Raw genomic sequence first — 22,258 nt, 5'->3', positions numbered from 1 at the left:
ATTATCAATCATTCATGCATGTCCTTCGACTAGTTTCTTGCGTTTCTTGTTCGTTCTCATCCCTTCGCCGGTGTTTTCTACGTTTTCGACGTTTCAGAAGTCAAAACCTTAAAAGAGAAGACTAAGTGGAATGGCAATCACTTTGGCAGAGGTACTTTTAATATTTTTTACATGCTCTAAGGATTATATTATAGAGCTTAAAAGGTTATATATAAATTTATAAACTTGGCTTTTTTAAATAATTTGGCTAATTTTATTGATTTCACGACTATTTTTGATCAATCAATTTTTAAATAATTTTTAAATAATTGTATATTTTAATCATTAAAAAAAAATTGTTCTTAGTTTTAGAAAGAATGTAATATGTGACATTTTTTATGTACTTGGCGTATATTTTTTCTTTTTTTAAAAAGATTTTTTATGGTATATAAATTTATATAAAACTTTATATGTATAATCCTTATAGAAAAATTATACTTCTGCTAAAGTGATTGCTATTTTGTTTAGTTTTGATCTACTCTCTTTTTTTATGAATCAATTTTTGGAGATAAAAAATCCGATAATAAATTGTATATCGTATTTAAGTTAATAAATTTAAAATGTTCAGTAGTGTATAAAATATATAAGTAATAATGTATAATTACAAGTCAAAATCGCGTCAAGAAATTAACTCTGTCTGCAATCATATTTTACTCCCTTCATTTGTTTATAATCTGATTTATTAGCGCACTTTTGATCGCAACTTATCGATACAATTCTGTGTCTTGCAATCGATACATTTTTTAGTTATGCAAAACGTAAGCGTAATATTTATTTCTAGTTTATTAACATACTTCCGATTCTTAAACCTCCACCTGCAATCTGGATCTTTTTTATCTAGCTCAAATTTTTTTACTGTTCTACAGTCTCAAAAAATAGAAAAATTCAGAATTATTTTTCAATATCCGCTCTCTTTTTATTTTGAAGAAATTTGAGAGCGAAATTTTGCTTGCCAAAAAAGACCCAGATTGCAGAAGGAGCATTAGAAGAGAATCAGAAGTATGTTAATAAACTAGAAGTATGTTAATAAACTAGAAATAAATATTATACGCGTACGTTTTGCATATAAATAAAAGATGCATCAATTGCAAGACACAGAATTGTATCGTTGCAATAGAAAATGCGCTAATAAATCAGATTAGAATTAAGATAGATTAAAATTGCACTAACAATTCACGAACTAAGAGCGCATTGTTGAATAATTGAGACTCGAAATGTTAACGACCGAAGAATATAAGATGTAGCTCACTCGCAATTTTGTTCTTGCTCACATCGCGAAGAACGAGCGCGGCGAGTGAAAGTAGCGACGACAATTAAAGTAAGAAAACGCGTCTTTCTTTCTTTTCTTTTTTTTTCATTCTTCCGCGCCGTCATCTTCCGTCCGGAACAGGAAAGTCCGTCTTTTCAATGACCGGCAGGAAAAAGGCGATCGCCTGGCTGGCGGCGCGCGGCGGCGAGGGAAAAACGCGCGACGAGAGGAAGTATCCGGCGCAATAAATCGGAGCTACGGTCGCAGGTGCATCTCAGTGCCTCATCTCGTACTTCGTCATTTCGAACGTACTTCTTACTCCGCGCGGAACGGTATATTCGAAATGACGTCATACGCCGTCGAATTGAGGATACTGTGGCTGTTGCTGACCCTGACGGTCCTTCTCGACGGCTCGCCGGCGACGAGAAAGGTCAGCAAGGCTCCAGCCGGTTTCCGGTATTCCAGGAAGGATCTCGTCGCGGAGGCCACGGGTCATCACGGAGGTACAGTGTTTTACAGCTGTATCATCTCATTCGTAAGAATATGAAGCGCGGTAAAAGAGAACGATGAAGAAATCGAAGTAAACGAGATTATTTGATGTAAACAAGTAAAGAGCAAATATTGCTGAATTTCAGCTGCGAAAATTGTACGTATACCTACTTTTTATCGCAGAATTATCGATATATTTTTATATATACGTTCTCTTTCACGTGACGGCAAATGAAATAACCGTTTTTAACATTGACGAGCGGAAATTCAATTGCGAGAGCGAGGCTCACGACGGATTATGCGGATCTGCCGTCGATCGTGCTAATTTGTACGTGTCAGAGAATTAGAAGCGCCACTCGAATCCCGTGTCTGTTTTAAACGTATGTCGCATTTGCTGTGTTTAACAACTGAATTGTTTTATTTTTCATCGGTTATATAAGTTTTAATTGTGTTGTTTTTCCATTTCCACATTTGCTTCTCTACCGTTACAATTCGAACAGTTTCATTATTTAATCTTTGCATCTCTCCGGAATATGTTATACGTGTATATAAATATATATATAAATATAAATAACGTGAGTTGATATACAATCTATATTTGAAAAGATAAAATATTTAAAACGTTTTAATAAATAACAAAGTATATCGATAGATAAAATTTGTACATCCCACGCTACCACTTTTCTGTTAATTGGACTAGCGAACAACTTTAACTTCATCTTCGATATTTCTTTCTTGTCTAGCTCACAAGGATGAAAGTCTATGAGATATTTGCATAATCGGATGTTCTTGAATTATTCGCGTGGGTGAGAAGGGCTCAATTTGCCTCGCGGCTTCGTTTCTAAATGATCTCCTTTTCGACGCGCGAATCGGGAGGCTTGTTAAACGAAAGAACGGGAGAGAAAGACGAGCGCGGTCTCTCACCGCGACGATAAAAAGTATAGCTCTGGTAGCTTTATTTATATTTCATATCGAACAGGCGGCGACAAACATCACGAGGAGGGTACCGGCTCGAAGCACGACGAGGCCCACCACGACACGCATGGCCAGAAAGGCGATAAGGTACAGGCGCTTCATTTCACGGTTGCTGCTTATATATATCGACGTCCAGGCCGTTGTCATCCAACGTCGCCGTCGACGACTTCTTCCCTCTTTTATCGCTTGTAATATAAGCGCGCGCCCGTTCCCCGCGCTCGCCACCACCGGGAATGTATACACGTCGCATAGGTTTTTTTTCCTTTTTCATACGAATATATTGCATCCGAGAAACGAGACAGGATCCAAAGAAGCATTCGGCGCGCGACCGTAAAGTATTATATATCTCACCCCCTTTGTATCGAATATTTCCCGATATTGTTTTATATCCCCGCAAATTTCTCTCACTGTATTCCGGGAAAGAGTTATAGCAGAATGAGTTTCGTTTCTTCATGCCGGAAAACTGGTGTTCGTGAGAATAATATCGTGAGAATTCGCCAACGTCGACGTTTTTCAATGAAATGGAGGTTTTAGCCGTAAGCCCATACAATATATATACATATATATATATATATATATATAGGTAGCGCACAATTCACGCGAGTACTAATCTACAATTGGCTAAATTTAAACCCTTATATCTCAAAAACTATTGCTTAAAATAAAAATTTACAAAGAACTTTTTTACTTAATTTCTCAAAGATTTTCTTGCTATGATATTTTGATTCGCGAATTTCGGGACACCCTGTATATATATATATATATATTTACACAAGATATATATCATTTCTTTATTATTATTATGTCAAAATTTAACAATAATAAACTTATAATACCAATTTACCTACTGATTTACCTTTAACAATTATAAACTTATAATACCGATTTACCTACTGATTTACCTTTAACAATTATAAACTTATAATACCGATTTACCTACAGAAAACTTTTGTTCTTCCCATTGTCAATAATGCGTATTTTGATTGAGAAAGGGTTACAAGGCTTTCCACGAGTTCGAGAAAAGTGATAAAGGACATCACGACAAGGAGAAGCACAAACAGGAGTACGACGAGGAAGAGGGTGAGAAGAAAAAGAACCACGAAGAAGCTGGCCATTACGGCGAGGAGCATCACGGCGAGGACGGTGAGAAGGATGCGAAATTTGGCGAAGAGGGCAAACACCAAAAGGGATACAGCACGAAGGGGGAGCACAGTGTCTTCAAGAAGGTAATCGAATCGTGAAATGTGTACCGTCTCGTTGGTCGACGCACGATTGCGTATTACATGCCCGAAATCCGTTTTACCGTTAATATCCGTCGTGATTTAGAAAACACGTTGATTGCGGTCTTTTCGTAATACTAGGAACATGATAGTCTGTACTTATATAGATATTAAAGCTTGCCAAGAGATTAGAAGATCAGACGCTATAAAAGGCTTCTGTTGTTCAACTATTTAGGCTTCCATATGATGACCTCTTGTTCACATTCAACATTCCAATACTTTAAGTTATATATGTTAATAGGCCGCGTCAATACAATCAGCAATTCTCCCAGAATATTTCGAAAATCAAAATCAATTTTTATTGTATTGAAACGATGATTCATTAGAAATCAGATGTTATCGGATGTATTTATTTGCAGAATTAAAAATGTGTTGTTGTTATTTAACTATTCATGGAAAGAACAATTTTGCTGGATCCAGATCAGAAAATATTTTTTGTTCAATAATTAAAATAATTTTGTTGGAAAGTCAAAATAATTGCTAGAATATTAAAACGTTTTATAGCAATGTCTATCATTTTTAACTTTCCAACAAATTATTTTGATTATTGAACAAAAATTATTTTCAGATCTGTATTCAGCAAAATTTTTAGACCTTTCAACAAAATTGTTCTTTTCGTGTTGATAAACGTTTTAATATTTTTAATATAAGCAAAATTCTAGTATTTGCAATTTTTTCTGAATTAATGTGTGTAAGTTGCTTCCAGGATGAATACGAGAAGAAGCACGATTTTTATGACGAGTATCACGAGGACGGGGGAAGCGAGAAGCACGGTGGTTGGCACGAGGAACACGAGGGCAAGAAGGGTGGCCACGAAAAGAAAGGCCATCTGCATTCTGGACATCACGAGGTTAATATTGATTAAAATCATCATGATTATTTTCTTCGCCATCTGAATCAGCTGTTTACAGCTGTCATTAGTTTTCGATCGTTATAAAGGGCGAATTTCGTTCTTACTTCAGGGTCATCATGGCAAGGAGAAGAAACACGAGGGCGGTCACCATCATCACGAGAAGAAGGGTCACAAGTCCGCGGACGGACACGACGGTCATCATCATCACGATGAGAGACACGGTCATAAAGAGGGACATGCATCGGGACATAAGTGGTCGAAGTCAAATCATCATTGACGAGAGACGCGACAAGGCGTACTTTTTACACATAATCGATTGCGTCCTACTTACGTTCGTTTTGTCGAGAATTTTGCGGATAGATCGAGATCGGAGCGAAAAATAAATCAAGTGGCGTGTATCACGTGCACGTTGAGCTTATTAAGAAGACTTATGGCGACAGCGACGATTTTATTTTTGTCGTCAAACAAAGTGGCGTACAAATTTGCCGTTAGATTTTTCACAATTATGCAGCGTATGTTTTATTTAATTTAATGTATAATAAATATATTTAAATATAATGTAAGTAAAAATAATAACGTACAAGAAAATAAATAAATGTATAATGCATCATAAATACAGTCATCTAGAGCGAGAGAGTATAATTTCTCGAACAATCTCTCTCTCTCGGGCGTCGTTTTGTCACTTTTTCTGTCGACGCTGATCGCTGCAGGGAAAAGTGAAAATCTTAAGCGTAAAACTGGTCGCACTTCAGTGCGCATTGCATTGTGCGAGCGAACAGCTCATACATTTCTGATGCAGATATATGGTATCGAAGTAACCTTGCGAGTCTTTGTCTTCTTTTAGCGAAGCTATAACTTCTCATGTCATCTTATTTTAGAGCATGTTTTTATAAGTAATTATAATAATGTTTTAGTTTAGTTTTAATTAACAATCATATCGACGTTGCCTTCTGTATACATATAGTGATGTTTATTAACACTCGAATATAAATAGATTGCCGTGTTCTCGAAGGAAACTCCCCAATCATAATTTAATGGTTTAATAATCTTCAGCAAAATCCAATTTCGCGTTTCGAACCTCTCGATTGAGGCAGATGGATATTCAAATAAGAGTAATTAACCTCAAGTTAATTATGTAATCACAAATGAAGTGATTATAACAAGTGAGATTGACCACCGATATTACCGCGGCAGATTTAGCGGTTTATAACAGTGATAGCAGCTTTATGTAAAAACAACAGAATACGAATAAATTGAAATACAACTTTTTCGTCAAATCATGATATGCATGAAATTGAGGGTGTTAAATAATATTTCGGTGTTAAAAGAATTTACATTATTGAAAAGGTACACGGAAAGAACAATTTTGCTGAATCCAGATCTCAAAAGAATTTTTGTTGAACAATCAAAATAATTTTGTAGGAAAGTTAAAATAATTGAATATCAAAACGTTTTATAGCAATGCTTATCAGTTTTAACACTCCAACAAATTATTTTGATGATTCAACAAAAAATTATTTTCAGACGATTTTCAGCAAAATCTTTAAACCTTTCAACAAAATCGTTCTTTCCTCGATATACATATTGAAATTTACAACAAATTATTTTGATTCAACGAAAAATTATTTTCAGATATGTTTTCAGCAAAATCTTTAGACCTTTCAACAAAATCGTTCTATCCTCGATATACATATTGAAATTTACAACAAATTATTTTGATTCAACGAAAAATTATTTTCAGATGTGTTTTCAGCAAAATCTTTAGACCTTTCAACAAAATCGTTCTTTCCTTGATACGCGTATTGAAATTTACGTTTTCGTTGCACCGTTATGAATCCTCCATCGGCATACTCAGCGTGCTGCTGCTTCGTATTATCTTTGTTTCTATTATCTAATGCGCCCGTAATTAATGCATATTGCGATATATTGACAGAATCGTTCGGAACGATGGTATGTAATCCCACTATAACGTAGGCACATTACCGAGAGGATTGATCAAAACGTAATCGTATGCCCGATGGCCCTATTTTCTGCTGAATTTACCCGACTATCAAACTTACTCTGGCAATCGATTGCTATAGGTATGTGCACAGTCAATCCGCCCATATCACGCGCCGCGATCGGTTTGACGATTATCCTTAAATGCTTACGCAAATTTATCTAGATGCTGCCGGACAATTATTCCTCAAAGTTGATCGAGTCCATAATCCATGTATGCACGGATGAACGAAGGGGTATAATTTGCAAAAATAATAAGACTAGATAATAATTTAAAATAATTTAAGAAGGATTTATAAAATTTGCAGTTATTTTTTTTATATTACTATTGCAATGTGTATAATATATCTATATTATTCCTAAAATATTTACTTAAAGTTATTAAAGACAAATATTAATGTTAAATTGAGAGGCTGTAAACGAGCACACTGAGAAAAAAAATTGATTGTACGAACTAAATTTGTATAGCTGTTTGATCCAATAGTTGATTCAACAATTCTTTAGTTGCTCAAAAAAAGATATAGTTCATTCATGTTAACCATCAAAATTTTTTAATCAAGAACTAACTAAACCAACTCAATTAAATTATTTTGTTCAAAATAGTATTAGTATATGTATTTGTGTTTGCTATTTAATTATCCAATATACTATTTGTTCAAATTCCAAGTATCAAACTGACTAAACGATGCTGATGGGGATAATAAATAGTGTGTATTTTTAATCAAATGGTTGAGTTAAATAAATTTCTGTTAACACAAAATAGTTTAGTTAAAAAATAATATTTTGTTTATAACAGTAACAAATTATTTTGTGTCATCGTACGTTTAGTTGAACGTAGTTGGATTAAATGTTTTGGTAAGATAAAACAAATTTTGCGTTTTTCAACAAATTTTTTTTCTCAGTGCAAGATTCATGGGTATGCTAATAAATATATTTCATTTAAATATCAAGATTAAATATCCTATAGATAAATGTATATGATTGCGATACCAGTTTCGACTTAACTACAGTCTTCATCAGCCACCAACATTAAATAATTAATATATATGATATTACATAAAAAACGCGAAGTAATAAATAAATAAAACACGAAATAATATAACTCATATCAACGCAGTCTGTCAATAATTAATATCCGTTATATAATATACTCTATTTAGAATTAATATCCGATTACACATAGAAAACGCGAAGTAATAAATAAATAAAACGCAAATTAATATAACTCATGTCGTTTATCGATAAAAAACTGATAGAACAGTCGTGAATCCGAATGACCGATTGATGATAAAGTTATTGAGTTATTAAGACTGCAAAGTTTTTTTAATCCTAGTTGGAAATATGTGCACACTTGGGGCTGAAGAGTTAAAGTGATACGAAGGTACAAACCCAGTACAGAGAAGGAGGAATAAAAACGACTGTAAGAGGGTTATATAGTTAGAAGGAATAAACCCATCATTATGTTTGCTGTTTCGATTATTGCATCGCCAGGGAATTTTTCGGGGGGGAGGGATCTTCAATTTGCGCGAGACGAGGAAGGTAAGGGAGGGCGTTTCCGCCGCGCCTTTCCGAGTCCCCCGCGTCCGATTTTTACGATGTCGCGCGTTGAATTTCACACGGAGGGGTATAAGAAAGACCCGTTGCGTGGTAACGAGGTCAGTGAGCATCCGTTGTCGCGAATACCGCCGGGAACGGTGGGTCCGCGGAGATTGCATTGCGAGATTGTTAAAAGATGACGTAAGACAAGATGACGTGGACCGTTTGCTACCTGACGTGGAGGATCAATTGTCAGAAAACTGTCAGAATCAGCTTCGCGCCGCCTGACGTAGGTCCACGAATTCCGCTCACGGGACCGGCGAGCGCCGGCCGACGAAATAACTATGATTCCGTGGTCGTATCGATTCGCGCTTAATTCTGTATATACGATATCTAAGATCTTGCGGATTACTTCCATAGGTCGAAGGTCGTAGGTCCATAGATTCTTCGGTCAATCAGAAACTGATATCTTATTGAAAGAATGATCGTCAGATTTCTCGCAAGTTTCCAATTTTTTAAACTACAAATTTTTATCATGCATAAAGTTCGTTAAAATATACTCACTTGTTTTTTTACTTGAAATTAAGTTATTACATATATTAAGTAGAAATTGGTTATATATACATTATTAATATATACAGTTATTATATTATAAAATGAAAGAAAATAGAAATGAAGTTTCTATTTAATTGCAATTTTTTTTCTTAAAATGCTTCTTCATATTTATTTCCAATCTTTTAAATATATTTAAAAGTATATATTTAAAAGTATAGCTGCTCGTTATTTTTCTTAAAAAAAAAAACATCAATTAGTCGAAGGATTTTTAGATGGTAAAATAATATACTATGCTTGAAAAGTCTGACATTATATTAAAATTCGCGATTGTGTTACTTTTTATAAAATAAAATATTATATTACATATTGTAAAATATAATTATTATCACGACGATAATCATTTAATATTGTGTAACCGTTTAAACTCTCGTTCAATATTTCGAAATGCCATTGCAGGCGCCTTCCCTCGAATCGAATTCACTGGAGAGTTTCGAAATGTTTCCACCGTTGGCAACGACTACTTGCATAACAAATTCTCTTCAATTACGTCTTTTAATTAAGGCGCAGCCCGGGGTTGCCGAACGTTGACGCGGTGTACAAGCAACTATAGCTGTCCCATTTAGGCTTGAATGCACGCAGAAATTCGACGCAACATCGCGTGAAAAGTCGCGCCAAGAAACTTCTTTTCACTTCGGCTGACATAATCAATCTTAATTTTGCCTAATCGAGAATAGACTGCATTCACATCCTGAAATTACAATGTCTTGAAACTTGAAGCTGCTTTAGAAGAAAATTGCTAAAGTTATCCTTAAAAGAATAATATATATACAAACATATATACAACATTTATTAATATTTTCATAAATGAGAAAGATAATAAATAAAGTAACGAAGAAATAGCGTATGCAAGCATGTGGCAAAATGATGGAAGAAAGAAACGTTTATCGACTTATGAGAGCATTGTATAAGAAAACAATAAAAGGATAACTGTATATGTTTCATTCTTTGACGTTGATTTAGAATAATGGCTTATTTGCTCGGTCAAATTCTGTCGCGATTCTAGCGCAATTTGTCCTGTTCGCACGCAATATCCTTTGAAGTAATACTCTACGTGACGGCCGCGCCGCAGGAAACCGCAGGAGATCGTGCGACTTTACATGCACATCGCCACAGTGGTGTCTGGCATGCAAAGGCGCGACATTAATCCGAACGGCCGCGGTGGCATTACGAAAATCCGGATAATGTGTCGAATGTATGGAGATGCAAAATTTGATTCCGCGTTCTCCGCGATTAATGGATTCGTCGGGTGGCGATCGTTTGACGTCCGTTGAACGATATTTGCAAATTCAATTCCCGACAGCTAGCCGCGTTCCGCGCGCGATCGAGCGCCTGCCTGCGGCGGCGACGCGTTTATACGCTTTTTGATAAGCCGCGAGTAACGCGAGTAGGTGAGCAAAATATCGCACACTGAGAAAAAAAATTGATTGTACTAATTAAATTTGTATAGTTACTTGATTCAATGGTTGATTCAACAATTCTTTAGCTGCACAAAGAAAGATATATAAATTCATTCATGTCAACCATCAAAATTTTTTAATCAAGAATCAACTGAACCAACTCAATTAAATTATTTTGTTCAAAATACTACTATTTAATACTACTATTTGTGTTTGCTATTTAATTATCTAATATATTTGTTCAAATTCCAAGTATCAAACTGACTAAACGATGCAGCTGATGGGGATATAATAAATAGTGTGTATTTTTAATCGAACGGTTGAGTTTAAATATGATGAATTTTTCTTGAAACAAAATAGTTAAGTTAAAAAAACAGGATTTTGTTTATAACAGTAACAAGTTATTTTGTGTCATCGTATAGTAACGTTTAGTTGAACGTTAATCGGACTAAATATTTTGGGTATAAGATGAAACAAATTTTGTGCATTTTTCAATAAATATTTTTTCTCAGTGGCATGTAAATGCTGATGTGCGGCAATAATAACCGCCCGATAAAAAAAAATCAGGCAGAACGGAAGAAAGTCGTGCAAGTAAGAGACCGCGTGCGGATCGCGACGTCCGCGTCGGTCGGCGCGCGTATAATAACAGCTCGGGGATATAATTCCGTTTCCTCCTCGCGTTACGAGATACTTCGATCGTGTAAAAAAAAACTACGCGGCGCGCGTTGTTGCACAAGGCACCGCGTTAATAATAGATCTAAATAAATCGAGAGATCGGGATGTGCTTTCAGATCGGGGCTCGGCTCCGGCCGAGCGACGATCTTGTGCAACGCGCGACAGAGGAGAAAGGAGGAAGCCGAATCGAAGGAGCCGATCGATTTGCTGCAGGACTGGATTTGCCGACGCGGTTCCTTCGGCGAGACACACTCCGAGGTGGTCTAATCGCTGTGAAACTGTCACATCATTCGCGAAACGGTTTTCTGATAGACGAGGAAATGGCTCGATATAATTGTCCGGCCGCGTCGGGAACGCGGCTCAGTCTTTGCCGCGGATTCGAATGATGCAAACCTTCCGGAAGCTGGTGGCCATGGTGCTACTGCTGCTAATTCACTTGGTAATAATCTCGGTAGTATAAATCCTATAAGACACACGCGCACACACACACACACACGCACGTATGAGCGCCTTTAAACGATAAATACGTGACGGTACGAACGTGAGGAATAAGGACGCGAAGCTCTGTCCGATATAGATTTGATTAATTTCTCTCTCGTGGCACGCTGTGACGTACACACACACATGTATCTAACGATATATATATATACGTGCACCCTTTGCCGCGAACGGCAAAATAAATAATTCGCCAGCTAGTAAATGTGCAGCAAACGCGCTCGCGCGGGGCTGTCAGCGGCAAAGGTTAACGCGTGTTTACGTCAACTTTTAATTAGAACAGGTGGAGCGAGAGGGAGGGGGGGGCGGGGACAATAAAGTGGGTATACGGTGCCGAATATTGTGTGTATAACACACACGGGATCTTGTGTCCGGGCTGACATTAATCTAATTAATATACGCGCGCGACACATTTAGCACTAATAAATTTCATCGCGTTCGTCGAATAATTATCGCTCTTACCGCGAGAAGCGTATAAGTATAATACGCGCGATAATTGAAGAAGAGAGAGACAAATTATATATTCTTTCAAACGAACCGAAATTTTATTGACGTTTCGCGGTTCGCGAAACAATATATAACGCGCTCGCATCGGGATGCGTATACTTGATTTACATATTTACACAATGTAATAAAGTTCGCATAATTAACATCGACCTATATTTTGCAGCTGACGTTACAAATCGGTGACGCGGGAACGCGCAACCACACGAGCGACGTTTCGCACGTCCGGAACGACCCTCGGAAAGTCATCCTGGAGGAGATGACCGTCGCCGGAAGCGGAAATAACACGCGCGTGATCGCGAACGCGGTACTGGCGGAGGACGCGTCGAGGCTCGACGACGAGGTGCTCTCGCTCCTGCAGTCCAAGCGCGAGACACGGCCGGGGAGCGGATATCCGTGGAAGACGCCGCGGTCGGATCGGGAGGGCGATCAGGATGCGGCACAGTCGAGCGCCACGGTCGTCAGCGAGCCGCACGACGAGGTGGACGATCTGGGGGACGACGTGGAGATAATGAGTCGTGTGATCGCGAGATACGAGCCGCAGCGACTCACGTCGAGGAAGACCAAGAGGAGAATCGGAGTCGATCGCTCGAACGGCACTCACGGTAAACGAAGCGAAATTGCTTTTCTTTCGAACAAATATTACACGTAATATAAGTACGGAAGAAAACATTCAATAATACATCGTATAGGAGGCAATGGGGATCCTTCGTACACTCTGTTAAATTTATAGTGTTAAACTGAACCTTATTTAAGTCGCCACTGCTCCTACTTAATAAATAGTTATTTTTTACTAAAACAATGAAGTTAAATAATTTAAAACAGTTCAAATTTAACCAAAATTTGGGTTAAATTCTATTGTTTTATTTAAAAGTAACTATTGTTTTAGTTAAAAATAACTGTTTATTAAATACGAGCAGTAGCGACTTAAATAAGATTCAATTTGACACAATAGATTTAATAGTGCACGGGGCACATATATACAGTGATTCGGGAAGAATCGCGCAGATTTGGAACACGTCTATACATATTTAGTTAGTCTTATTGCGCGGTAACGTGCCAGCAAAGTTTCATATCGGTCGGACTACGTAAACCGACAGAGCAGGATATTACGTGTTTTAGCGCTGCTGAGTAAATTTTCTAAGGTATTTGACAAGTAATTTAAGATATCTTTGATTAAAGTTATAAACAAGAACAATATTTTTCTAGTAAGTAAAATGTCTTAAAATTATACTTTAATCATTAATTTTATCATATGGTTAGTGAATTATACAAAAAATAACGTAATTATTTTCTTTTGAATTTGGAGTAGATTCGTACACAAGCACGAGGGCATTTTTCGTATATGTATATATTATTTTGTTACTTAATTAAAAAAATTATTTTAGTTAAACGTTTGAATTTTGATCTCAACGTTGATTTAAATACTAATTTAAAGAAGTTTATTTTATGCAGAAGTTTATAACAGATGTTTAATTAGCTACTGATAAGATTGTTTTCATTTAAATTTTAATTATCAATAAATATTTAAAATAATAATTTTAATGTTTTATGTTTATATCCGAAGCTATTCCATGCGTAAATAGGTGCCTCTATTACATGTACGAAGCTGAGGGGTAGATTCGTACGATTATCAAGTTTTGTAGAAATCATCTGCGTTTAGTTATATATTAATTTATTATTTTAATTGCATGTTTTTATTGTAACTGGATATCTATACTATTTATCGATACAAACTTAAGTAGTGTAAAAGCATTTAACACAGTTTGGGAAGCAAAAAGCAAAACTTTCAAAAGCGTACGAAGGATCCCCATCTTCCCTTATGTATACTTCGCGGAAATATCGGAGAAAGTTGCAGCTTTTCCTATACATATATATATATATATATATTTACTCCTCAGATGTCGATGGTAAAATCGCGAAATCAAGAGCGGACCTCGAGAAGGCTTACGCCGAGGTGCTGAGAAACATATCGCGGAAGGCGCCGGTGACGGTGAGAAACGACGCGGCGACGTCGAATCCCTACTTATCCCTGGCGGTGAAGCAATTCAAGAAAATCTACTCCGTTCCGGAAGTGCAGACGATCCGTCCCGCGGCTAACGGCGACGGAGCGGAGAAGAGGTCGCGTCCCGAGGTGAACTCCTCCTTCACGTCGCCCATTCTCCACGACGCGGACGGCAAGAAGTCGAGAAGGTTACTTAAAAAGTACTCGCAATTAAATCGCACCGCCACAACTCCGCGATTCTCATCGGTCGAAGAGTCCGACGAGGAATCCGGCGAAACCGGGAAACCCGTCGGCACGCCCGCGGGACACTTCAAGGTGTCCAACGGAAAGACGAGGAGCAAGAACGGATCTGCAACAGCATCCAACGTTTATTCCGGTCCAACGGAAGAGCCGAAGAGTCGTTACAGTAAATGGACCTTTCGAGACTTCTCGTTTCAGCCTGTAACTCCATTTACTTCCTTGCTGAACAACAGTAACTCCAACAACGTTATTAATGCAAAAGGTCTGAGAAATCTAAACGTCCCGAGCGACGCGAACGCCGCTCGATCGCCGCCGAGGTACAAGGTGGTACCGAGGCCATTTTCCATATCGCCCGACTCGTTCGTCACCCCGAGCGTCGTCGACGCGTCGTACGGAAAGCCGAGCCCCTCACCGGCGAGCTTCAGTCATCGCCGGCAACAGGCCACCGGCCGTTCTTCCTCCGCGAGCGTGCTTCCGCTGGTACTTCCGACGGATCTCTTTAGCCCGCCCGCGGCGCGCCGTTATCTCCCGATAAAGCGCGCGAATCATCTCGCTCGCGACTCGACGACGGTCGTCGGCACCACCGAGGCAAGTCCGCCGGCGAGTCCCCCCGTGGCGGAGAGAACCACCCTCGCGAATTACGACGCCGTTTACAAAGCCGTGATTGGCGCCACGACCAGTCCTTCGGTCACCACCGCTGCAGATAGCCAGCGAAGCTACGACCCGTCGGGTTATTACAGAGCCATCGCAGAGAGCCCGACCGAGCGGACTGTCACCGGCGCCGGCGGAGCGATCAACTTCGCGGCAACTTACATACCCGGTCAAACGTCCGCCGCCCCGTTCAACACCGGCGTTCAACAACAACAAGGGCAGAACAAGGTCTCGCTGCAGGCCGGCGCTCGCAGGAGCGACTCTTCGCCGGGAATCGCCGCCTACGACAATGCCCGCGAGGCCGGGAGGTCGAGTTTAAATGAAAACGCCGGAATAATCGCGCGCTACGACAAATTCGCGAGTTTGCACTCGGCTAACATCCCCAATGCGCTCCCCAACGCGCCGCGAGCAATTACGCCAGACTTTAGGCAGCCGGCAGCGCCGTCGTCGCAAGTTCCCGCCCGTCCTTACGCAACTTTGAAGCCTCTCGCTCCCACGTTGCTGAAAGTTCGACCGATCGCCACCTCCAAATCCACACCGTATTACGACAGCAGATTATTCGTCTCGCAAGACGCAGACGAAGAGCGTAAGAGGAGTAACGACGAGAAGGTCGAGACGAACGAGCGGCCTCGCGCTGAAGACGCGGACGACGAGATTGAGGAGGAAGATTACGACGATAATGACAACGTCGGAAATTATAAAACTCAAGTCGATCGAGGGGCTTATAAAGTTTACAAGACGTCGAATAAACAGCGCGAGAGGGAAGATCGCGAAGAGGAGGAGAAGGAAGATCGTTATCCGCAGCAGAGCCGTAGTTATGGACGTCAAGATGAACGTTATGAATATAATGAAAATAACGGCAGTAAAAATGACGATAGACGAGAAAAAGATGAGAATGTTCGGCGTGAGAATAACAATGATGAAGAAGAAGTCGATGAAACAGAAGAAGAAGAAGAAGAAGAAGAATATGACAGAAGAAATAAAGATAAAGGCAATGATAGTCGTCATTATCAATACGATCAATCAATCAATAAGTATAAATATGATAGGGACAATTCTGACGAAGCGCAGCGTGAGAGGCCACGCTACGATCGTAAGAAATATGACAAACCGAAGGATCGTCGCGATAAGCATGAAAGCGACATTGGGGATCGATTGAAAAGTAACAGTAAATATTCTAAATCACTGTATAATGACGAACAGAGTAAGGAAGCTCATGAGCGGAGTAAAGAATATCGCGACCGCTCTGACAAAAAGAAATTAGAGGGCGCTAAGCAGCACAAGGAAGATCGACAGGACCGACAAGATCGCATATATAAAGAAGCTGAAGATGAGAGCGCTGCCGAAGTCCAACCGTTCGTTCGGCGTTCTAAAGATCAACGTCTTCACGGACAAGACGAGAAATACGAGGTGGAGCGGAACAATGACGATGATGAGCGCGAGTATCATATTGGGGCTCGATTAGGGGAAAGTAACAATAAATATAACGATGGACGGAGTAAGGAAATTCATGAGCGGGATAAAGAATATCGCGATCGCTCTGACAGAAAGAAATTAAGGGCCGATAAGCAGCACGAGAAAGATCGAGAAGACCGACAAGATCGACAGGGTCGCAAGTATAAAGAATCTGAAGACGAGAGAGCTGCTGTCGGCCAACCGTTCGCTCGGCGTTCTAAGGATCAACATCTTTACGGACAAGACGAGAGATACGAGGAGGAGGAGCAGAACGATGACGATGATAAGCGCAAGTATCACCGTCATCAGGCGGTTCCGCGAGGAGACTACTTGCCTCGCGAAGAGCGCGAGGAATATGGCGAAACTAATCCCGCTCACACACGCGAGGAATATCATCGTCAGCGCGCCAGGGATGATCATCGTGATCATCATGGACACGATAATAAAGATCAGGATGATGCTCAAGGTGGTGTAGAGGAAGCGGCTGATCACGTGCACGGCGAGACTCAGGAACACGCGCACAAACACGAGGAGCACCACGAGAAAAAGAAGGATGGAGGAGATCACAAGTTTGAGGAAGGTGGAGGTGAGGAACATGAGAAGGAGCACCACGGGCATGAGGGAGAGAAAGGCGAGAAGGTAAATTACCCTTATCCAATTTAATACTGGCTAATTTAACACTCGAAATTACTTATTTTGAGTACTGAAAGTATTGAATAACAGTTTAATAAATGAACGCAATCTTTAAGCGGACTTGCTTTATATATCCTTACAAAATCGGCAAACAGGAGATCATTAGTAACTGCCAAAAATGAATAAAATCTGATAAACGAGCGTTTAAATGGACTTACCCTTACAAAAATTTTATACTAGAAGATAATGATTAATTACTTATTTTGAGTATTAAAAGCACTGTTGTTCAATGCTTTTAATACTTAAAATAGTGTGTCCGATAAATACAAAAAATTTGTAATTGAATTACAATTTATATTCATTCAAAATTTTCGCATTAAAAAAATATTCATTTAAATATTTATTCGAACTTTTAAAAATATTTATTCATGAATATTTTATGATTATTTTACGATTTATTTATATTTATTCATACAAAATGTAAAGTAAAAAAGAAAGTGAAAAACAAATTTTATATATCGTTATTTATATATAATATCCAGATTTGATAAAAAAAACATACACATTTAAAAAAAAATTTTAGAAACAAAAAAACTGTATTTAAAAGTCTTTCATTCGCAATAATAATTATTTTTATGATACATAATTTTTATTTTTTTTTTGCAAATCAAAATATACAAACACTGCAAAATTTCATACGAATTAAAATAACAGTAATGTTAATTCCAGAAGGTGTCTTAAGCGCTTTTGCATCTTGTGGATGCTAAATAAAATGTATTATTTAATTAATAGATTCCTCAGAATTTCCAATAAAAGCATCGGCTTAATTAACTCTCATTTTCTTCCCTCGGTATCATCGTGTTTCCTAAACTTAAACCAAGCTCGAAGGCAGAATATTTTAGTGTGTAGAGTGAATGCGAAACCGAAAATATTCGTAATCATATCCACAAATATATATTCATTTAAATCGCTTAAACAGTATTTATTCAATTTTCCATGAATGTAAGGAAAGTAGTATTTATACTCGTATATTTATATATTTATTATTTATTCATTTATTCGAATATTGGATGTATTCATCAGACGCACACTAGCTCAAAATAAGTTAATCAATAATCATTATATCAAATATCAAATGTATCAAACATATCAAATATAATACCAAAAGGTAATCCTTTTGGTATTATATTTCTGTACGGGTAAGTCCATTCAAACATTTATCTATCAAACTTTATTCGTAGTTTTGGCAGATTTTAATTAATGATCTTCTGTTTGCCGCAGGGATACAAAGTCTGGCACGAGCACGAGAAGGCCGAAAAGGGGCATCACGACAAGGAACAGGCCAGCAAACACTACGACGAGAAAGACGGCGAGGAGAAGAAACACGAGGAGGAGGGTGGATATCACGAGGAGCATCATCACGACGAAGATGGCAAGAAGACGGCGGAATTCGGCGAGAAAGGCGAGCATAAGAAGGGCCACACTACCCATGGTGAACATTCGGTGCACAAGAAGGTAATGTGTGCGACATAAGAAATGCCTAAACGTACAGAGTCTAAAATCGGGACGTAAGATGATGTCTTTTAGACGGTTCTTGCAAGGATGTTTTTAACAGTTTTAGACGTCTCGACTTTGGACTTTGTGTTAATTTTAGGAGGTTTCAGCTTTAGATGAAACATAAGACAAGTCCATAATACATACATGATACGAAAATGATACGAAAATTATATTCATAATATCCAGAAAAAATCTTATTGACTTTTACCGTACCAGTTTGAAGATATTTAACTCTAAATAGTATTTTACATGATAAATATATACACATAAACCTTATTTTGTAGACATTTTCTCTTAATTTGAAATATTTGCATATAAGACAGAAATTTAAAAATTGTTATATTTACAAGGTAAACATTTAAGTTTGTTTTGGTAAAGAAGTTTCATCTGAATTGACCGTATAGTTTGAGAGAAATTTTTTGATGACAAAAAACAAGAATATTTGTCAAATAAGATAAGGTGTACATGTGGCAACATCAAATGATGTAAATTAGATGAAATGAAGTGTGCCAATAAGAGCCAAACGCAGTTAGTTAAAGCGTAAGAAAATAACTTTATTAATAAAAAAGAGAGAGCGCAAACGTTTCGACCCTTTGGTTTGAGTCCTCTTCAAGGAAGTCCTTTCAGGGAAGAGGACTTAAATCAAAGGGTCGAAACGTTTGTGATCTCTCTTTTTTATTAATAAAGTTATTTTCTTATGCTTTAACTACTGTATTTGGCTCTTATTGGCACATTTCATTTCATCTGATTTGTTATCTCAGAGACCTTCGAATTAAATTAATTGTCAAATGATATATATTTGATGCAATAATAAAAATACGACAAATTTATGATAAAAATGTTAATTTATACATTTTTAATTTAGATTATATTTTGTTTTTCATTTTTTAAAGATATAATAAGTAAATTATAATTTATAAATATCATACTCATATTTCATTTTCTGCTGTTGGTACTCGTACTTAAGCAAATGAGAGCCTTATATAACTTTTTATTTTGTCATTTAAAAAATATTTACTGATATATAAAATTAATAATAAATGTATAATGACATTAGCAAAATAGATATTGTTGATAATGTTTTAATAATTTTATTATTCTAATTGTTTTATACAATTTTAAGAATAAATTATTTATCGACTAGAGAGTAGCGCTGGAACTCTCCTCAATAAAAAATATTGCGCGATTGCGGCGATATTACTGCTGCTTTACAGGACGAGTACGAGAAGAACACTGAGTTTTTCGACGAGTTCCACGAGGACGGCGAGGCGGCGAAGCACGGCGAGCACCATCACGAGCACGAGTCGAAGAAGGGCGGCCACGAGAAGAAGGGGCATCACGACAGCGCGGATCACGAGGAGAAGCACGGCAAGGAGGAGAAGCACGAGAAGGGCGGCCATCATCACGAGCACAAGGGCCACAAGATCGACGAGGGTCACGATCATCATTACGATCACGATCACAAGCACGGCAAGAAGGAGGGGCACGAGCACGGGAAGAAGTGGAGCTTCAAGAAGGGCGACGACGGCGATCATAAGCACAATCGCTGACGCGAGAGGGATGGATCGGATGAAGGAGAGTAGTGATTTTCCAATTATCGCGATCGTTAACTATATACTTTGATTACACTGGTGATATTTTTTCGGAATAGATCGACGATATTTTGCGTCGATCAACGTTGATATCATGTTGTACGATCATGTGTATAATCGAAATGTTATGTATTATTTTAGAGAGAGAGAGAGAGAGAGAGAGAGAGAGAGAGAGAGAGAGAGAGAGAGAGAGAGAGAGAGAGAGAGAGAGAGAGAGAAAGCGGGCTAGCTGTTGTCGCCCACCCGCGATTGTTGTTACCTATATATCGATCACCTACGATTGAGATATGACACATTATGCGCTTTAGCTTGCGCTGTTATATCTAGCCTCCGGTTAAGCAAGAGTGAGTAATTGAAATGTCAGAGTGGCCGTTAATTCAGGCGGAAACAAACCGATTGACCTCTGTGTCGGAGATTCCCTATGCGAATCCGTAAAATGTGTGCCGACTGCCGCGCCACGGAAAGAACGATTTTACACTCAGAGAATTGTTTCGCTGTTCCAATTAGAATTCTAAATATTACACTTCAATTATATCGCTGTTTTTTTTTTAAATTGTTTGTCATACGTAGAATTTATAGCAGCAATATTCTAAAAATGTATGCAAGAAAATATAGGTCTCACAACCAAATATGATTGGAGTCTGGATTGGAGTCTGATTAAACGTCATAGAGAAACTTTCTTGCTAAATTCTTGTTAAATTTGACAAATAGTTCAGATATAATTTCTGTTTTTGTTATCTGTATTGATTAAATACAAAACATATGTGGTATCGCAGTGCTTACTAATCACTTATCCGTTTTAGCTAATTTTTCGTACCTAAATAATTCTCGCTATAATTGCAAAATTTTTTTCAGTGTAATGGATTCAGGATCTGAAAATAATTTTTGTTGTACAATCAAAATAATTTTGTCGGAAAGTTAAATTGGATTGCTAGAATATCAAAATAATTTTGTTGGAAAGTTAAAAGTGCTTATCATTTTTAACTTTTCAACAAAATTATTTTGATAATTCAACAAGAATTATTTTCAGAACTGTATCCAGCAAAATGTTTAGACCTTCCAGCAAAATCGTTCTTTCCGTGCGTGCAGATAAATTTTTGGTTTCCCTCTTCGGAAATTTACTTCGTTGTCGCGAGACGTAATGGAAGGAGAGAGCTAAGAGAAAGATTCGAGAGGCACAATAAGAGATTATATAGATAAGATGTTTAATATTAATTCCACGTAGATTATTTGATAGTTTTTTTCTTTTAAGTGTTTTCATTGTTTTTTTCTCGGTATTGATTAATATTTTCTTATTAATAAAACACATTTCCTTAAAACAAATCGCAGTTTTCGTTAGTACTAACAATAAGAAGTCATCGAAGTCGTTAAAACTAGTTACACGGAAAGAACAATTTTGTTGAAAGGTCTAAAAATTTTGCTGAAAACAGATCTGAAAATTAATTCTTGTTGAATCATCAAAAAATTTTGTTGGAATGTTAAAAATGATAAGCATGGCCGTAAAACGTTTTGGTGTATTCTAAGCGATTATTTCGACTTTCCAACAAGATTATTTTGATTATTGAACAGAAATTATTTTCAGATCTGGATCCAGCAAAATTGTTCTCTCCGTATAAATTTTGAATTGTTTGATCCTATTTTTCTAGACCACTTCTTGATCGCCGATGAAATGATATTCCAGTAATGAAATATTCAATAAGTACCGCGTGTTTCATCGATCGCTCTCAATTACAGGGCGATATAATTAATTGGGAAGCAATACCTCGCTATTGGGTGCAATTGGAGGTGTCGATATGATGGTTCGCTGAAACCGCAATTTCCGCGTTACTTCTGTTAACCCCCCCCCCCTTGTCTTCCCGCCCTTACGGTTTTTCGCCATAAACGCAACGCGAGAGTCACTCCGTTTTATGTCACCTTAAAAGGATTAATACCCACGTGGGAGTACAAGGGCGGGAACAGTGCCATTTACGTCTCCTTAGCTTCGTTCTCCCGACGACGAGAGAGAGAGAGAGAGGGAGGG

General features: G+C 37.9%; 2 protein-coding genes across 2 annotated transcripts; both read left to right on the top strand.

The window, feature by feature from the left end:
• The first annotated feature begins 1,631 nt into the window (after positions 1-1,631).
• On the top strand, positions 1,632-5,162 carry LOC105448535 (histidine-rich glycoprotein-like). Its single transcript, XM_011687181.1, has 5 exons — positions 1,632-1,791; positions 2,757-2,839; positions 3,745-3,978; positions 4,739-4,882; positions 4,995-5,162. Exons 1-5 carry the CDS (start codon positions 1,632-1,634, stop codon positions 5,160-5,162), a joined length of 789 nt encoding a protein of 262 aa, XP_011685483.1.
• A 6,329-nt stretch (positions 5,163-11,491) lies between these two features.
• Positions 11,492-20,196, top strand: LOC105448497. The gene is made up of 6 exons (XM_011687128.1): positions 11,492-11,545; positions 12,272-12,710; positions 14,007-16,411; positions 16,718-17,095; positions 18,371-18,604; positions 19,861-20,196. The coding sequence occupies exons 1-6, from the start codon at positions 11,492-11,494 to the stop codon at positions 20,194-20,196; spliced, it is 3,846 nt and encodes a 1,281-aa protein (XP_011685430.1).
• Positions 20,197-22,258: the final 2,062 nt, after the last annotated feature.

This window comes from Wasmannia auropunctata, unplaced genomic scaffold (genome assembly GCF_000956235.1).
Source record: "Wasmannia auropunctata unplaced genomic scaffold, wasmannia.A_1.0 LD336085.1, whole genome shotgun sequence".
Classification (NCBI taxonomy): Eukaryota; Metazoa; Arthropoda; class Insecta; order Hymenoptera; family Formicidae; genus Wasmannia; species Wasmannia auropunctata.
Note: the sequence above shows the minus strand (reverse complement) of the source record. Positions and strands in the feature narration are given on the sequence as shown.

Excerpts from the sequence above, each read along its gene's own strand:
- LOC105448497 (XM_011687128.1), top strand. The coding sequence starts at position 11,492 with ATGCAAACCTTCCGGAAGCTGGTGGCCATGGTGCTACTGCTGCTAATT. Across the intron at positions 16,412-16,717 it reads GACAAGACGAGAAATACGAG|GAGGAGCAGAACGATGACGA; the intron begins GTGGAGCGGAAC and ends AGATACGAGGAG. Across the intron at positions 17,096-18,370 it reads AGGGAGAGAAAGGCGAGAAG|GGATACAAAGTCTGGCACGA; the intron begins GTAAATTACCCT and ends TGTTTGCCGCAG.
- LOC105448535 (XM_011687181.1), top strand. The coding sequence starts at position 1,632 with ATGACGTCATACGCCGTCGAATTGAGGATACTGTGGCTGTTGCTGACC. Across the intron at positions 1,792-2,756 it reads GGCCACGGGTCATCACGGAG|GCGGCGACAAACATCACGAG; the intron begins GTACAGTGTTTT and ends CATATCGAACAG. Across the intron at positions 4,883-4,994 it reads TGCATTCTGGACATCACGAG|GGTCATCATGGCAAGGAGAA; the intron begins GTTAATATTGAT and ends TTCTTACTTCAG.